This window comes from Nicotiana tabacum, chromosome 7, assembly GCF_000715075.1.
Source record: "Nicotiana tabacum cultivar K326 chromosome 7, ASM71507v2, whole genome shotgun sequence".
Taxonomy (NCBI): domain Eukaryota; kingdom Viridiplantae; phylum Streptophyta; class Magnoliopsida; order Solanales; family Solanaceae; genus Nicotiana; species Nicotiana tabacum.
Genome location: NC_134086.1, coordinates 126,556,236 through 126,557,594, shown reverse-complemented (window position 1 = coordinate 126,557,594; position 1,359 = coordinate 126,556,236). Strand labels below are relative to the sequence as shown.

At 34.2% G+C, this 1,359-nt stretch overlaps 1 protein-coding gene across 1 annotated transcript; it reads right to left on the bottom strand.

The window, feature by feature from the left end:
• Positions 1–480: 480 nt before the first annotated feature.
• Positions 481–1,104, bottom strand: LOC107765502 (3'-5' exonuclease-like). Its single transcript, XM_016584162.2, has one exon. It carries the CDS (start codon positions 1,102–1,104, stop codon positions 481–483), a length of 624 nt encoding a protein of 207 aa, XP_016439648.2.
• Between the last annotated feature and the right edge of the window lie 255 nt (positions 1,105–1,359).

Here is a 1,359-nt window from a genome sequence, read left to right as displayed (position 1 = left end):
CAATTTATTGTTTAACTGTGTTTTTTCCTGCTACTACTAATAAATTAAACTAATATCTTAAGTTTTGGTATTTAAGTGAGGAGGGAACACCAAAACAAGCACTGACAATTGAATTTCTTAGGAGCAAAAGCAATATATATATATATATATATATATATATATATATATATATATATATATATATATCAAATAATAAGGATACATTAACCCGGACCACCGCGGACAATATGAAAGAGAAGCGAGGATATCCTCAGACTCGAGCAAAAATTTAGCATAAAATACGAATAATAGGCCGCTTTGACAAATGAAAACTCAAGATGCTTTCTTAAACATTAACAGCCAAATACTTTAAAATGAAATACTTAAAATTCGGACTTCGCCGAAGAAACCTTCAATAGACATTTGATTACCAGCAAACCATGCAAAAGAAAGATGACCACATTTATCTAAAACTCTTACTTAACTTGTTATGTAATAACTTCACATTTCCATGAGAAGCTTGTGACCAATCTTGTAGGAAGCATAAGCATCAATACAAGCATATTCAACTTGGCTTTCACTAAGAACCCTTGCCTCCCAATTACTCATGCACACATGTTTTGGCTTAGGCATATAAAGACCACATATTTCACGAGCAAGATCTTTCAATCCTGGACGAGAATACCTGCCTGGCCACGTACTCTTAGCAACATCACGAATATCAGCACTTCTATTACAAACCAATCTATACTCATTCTTTAGTTTAAGGATATCTTCAGCAACCTCAACTCCCACAAATATAAAGTTAGGATTAGCCAAGAATGTTTTGAGGGTTTGTGGCATTTCGTCCAAATAAAACAACTGCACTATGAGACACCTGTCGTCGATGCAGAGTTGGAGTGTAGCTGTTTTGTTGCTTCTATATGGACTAAAATTAGGTCTCCATTCGTTGTCTAAACCAACAACTGTGTCTTTTCCAGCATATTTGTTGAGCATTTCAGTTGCCCATTCATTGGCAATCGCAGCTTTATTAGTCACTGTTGTTTCAATTGTTCGTCCACCAAATTTGATTCGGTACTTTAAAGTGGTGGTGTCAGAGCTGCTGCTACCATATGATGAGTACATTGTTGTTGTATTGTGAAAACAAATTAGATTGATGTATTATTGTCGATGGCTCGCATGGCTATTTATAACAAATTTATATGTGTTTAATTCATCTTTTTTGGAAAACTCAGAAGTTTTTCTTATTAATTGCACTACTAGGAAACTGGGTACATTAGTTGTAAGATATCAAGAAACTGAATGGTCTATTAAATACTTCATGCATGCATGCCAAAAGTAATTATTAGGGACTTCGACTGATGAGTTTTCAAAACTTAT

What these genes read in the sequence shown, in the direction of transcription:
- LOC107765502 (XM_016584162.2), bottom strand. Translation starts at nt 1,104, where the DNA reads ATGTACTCATCATATGGTAGCAGCAGCTCTGACACCACCACTTTAAAG.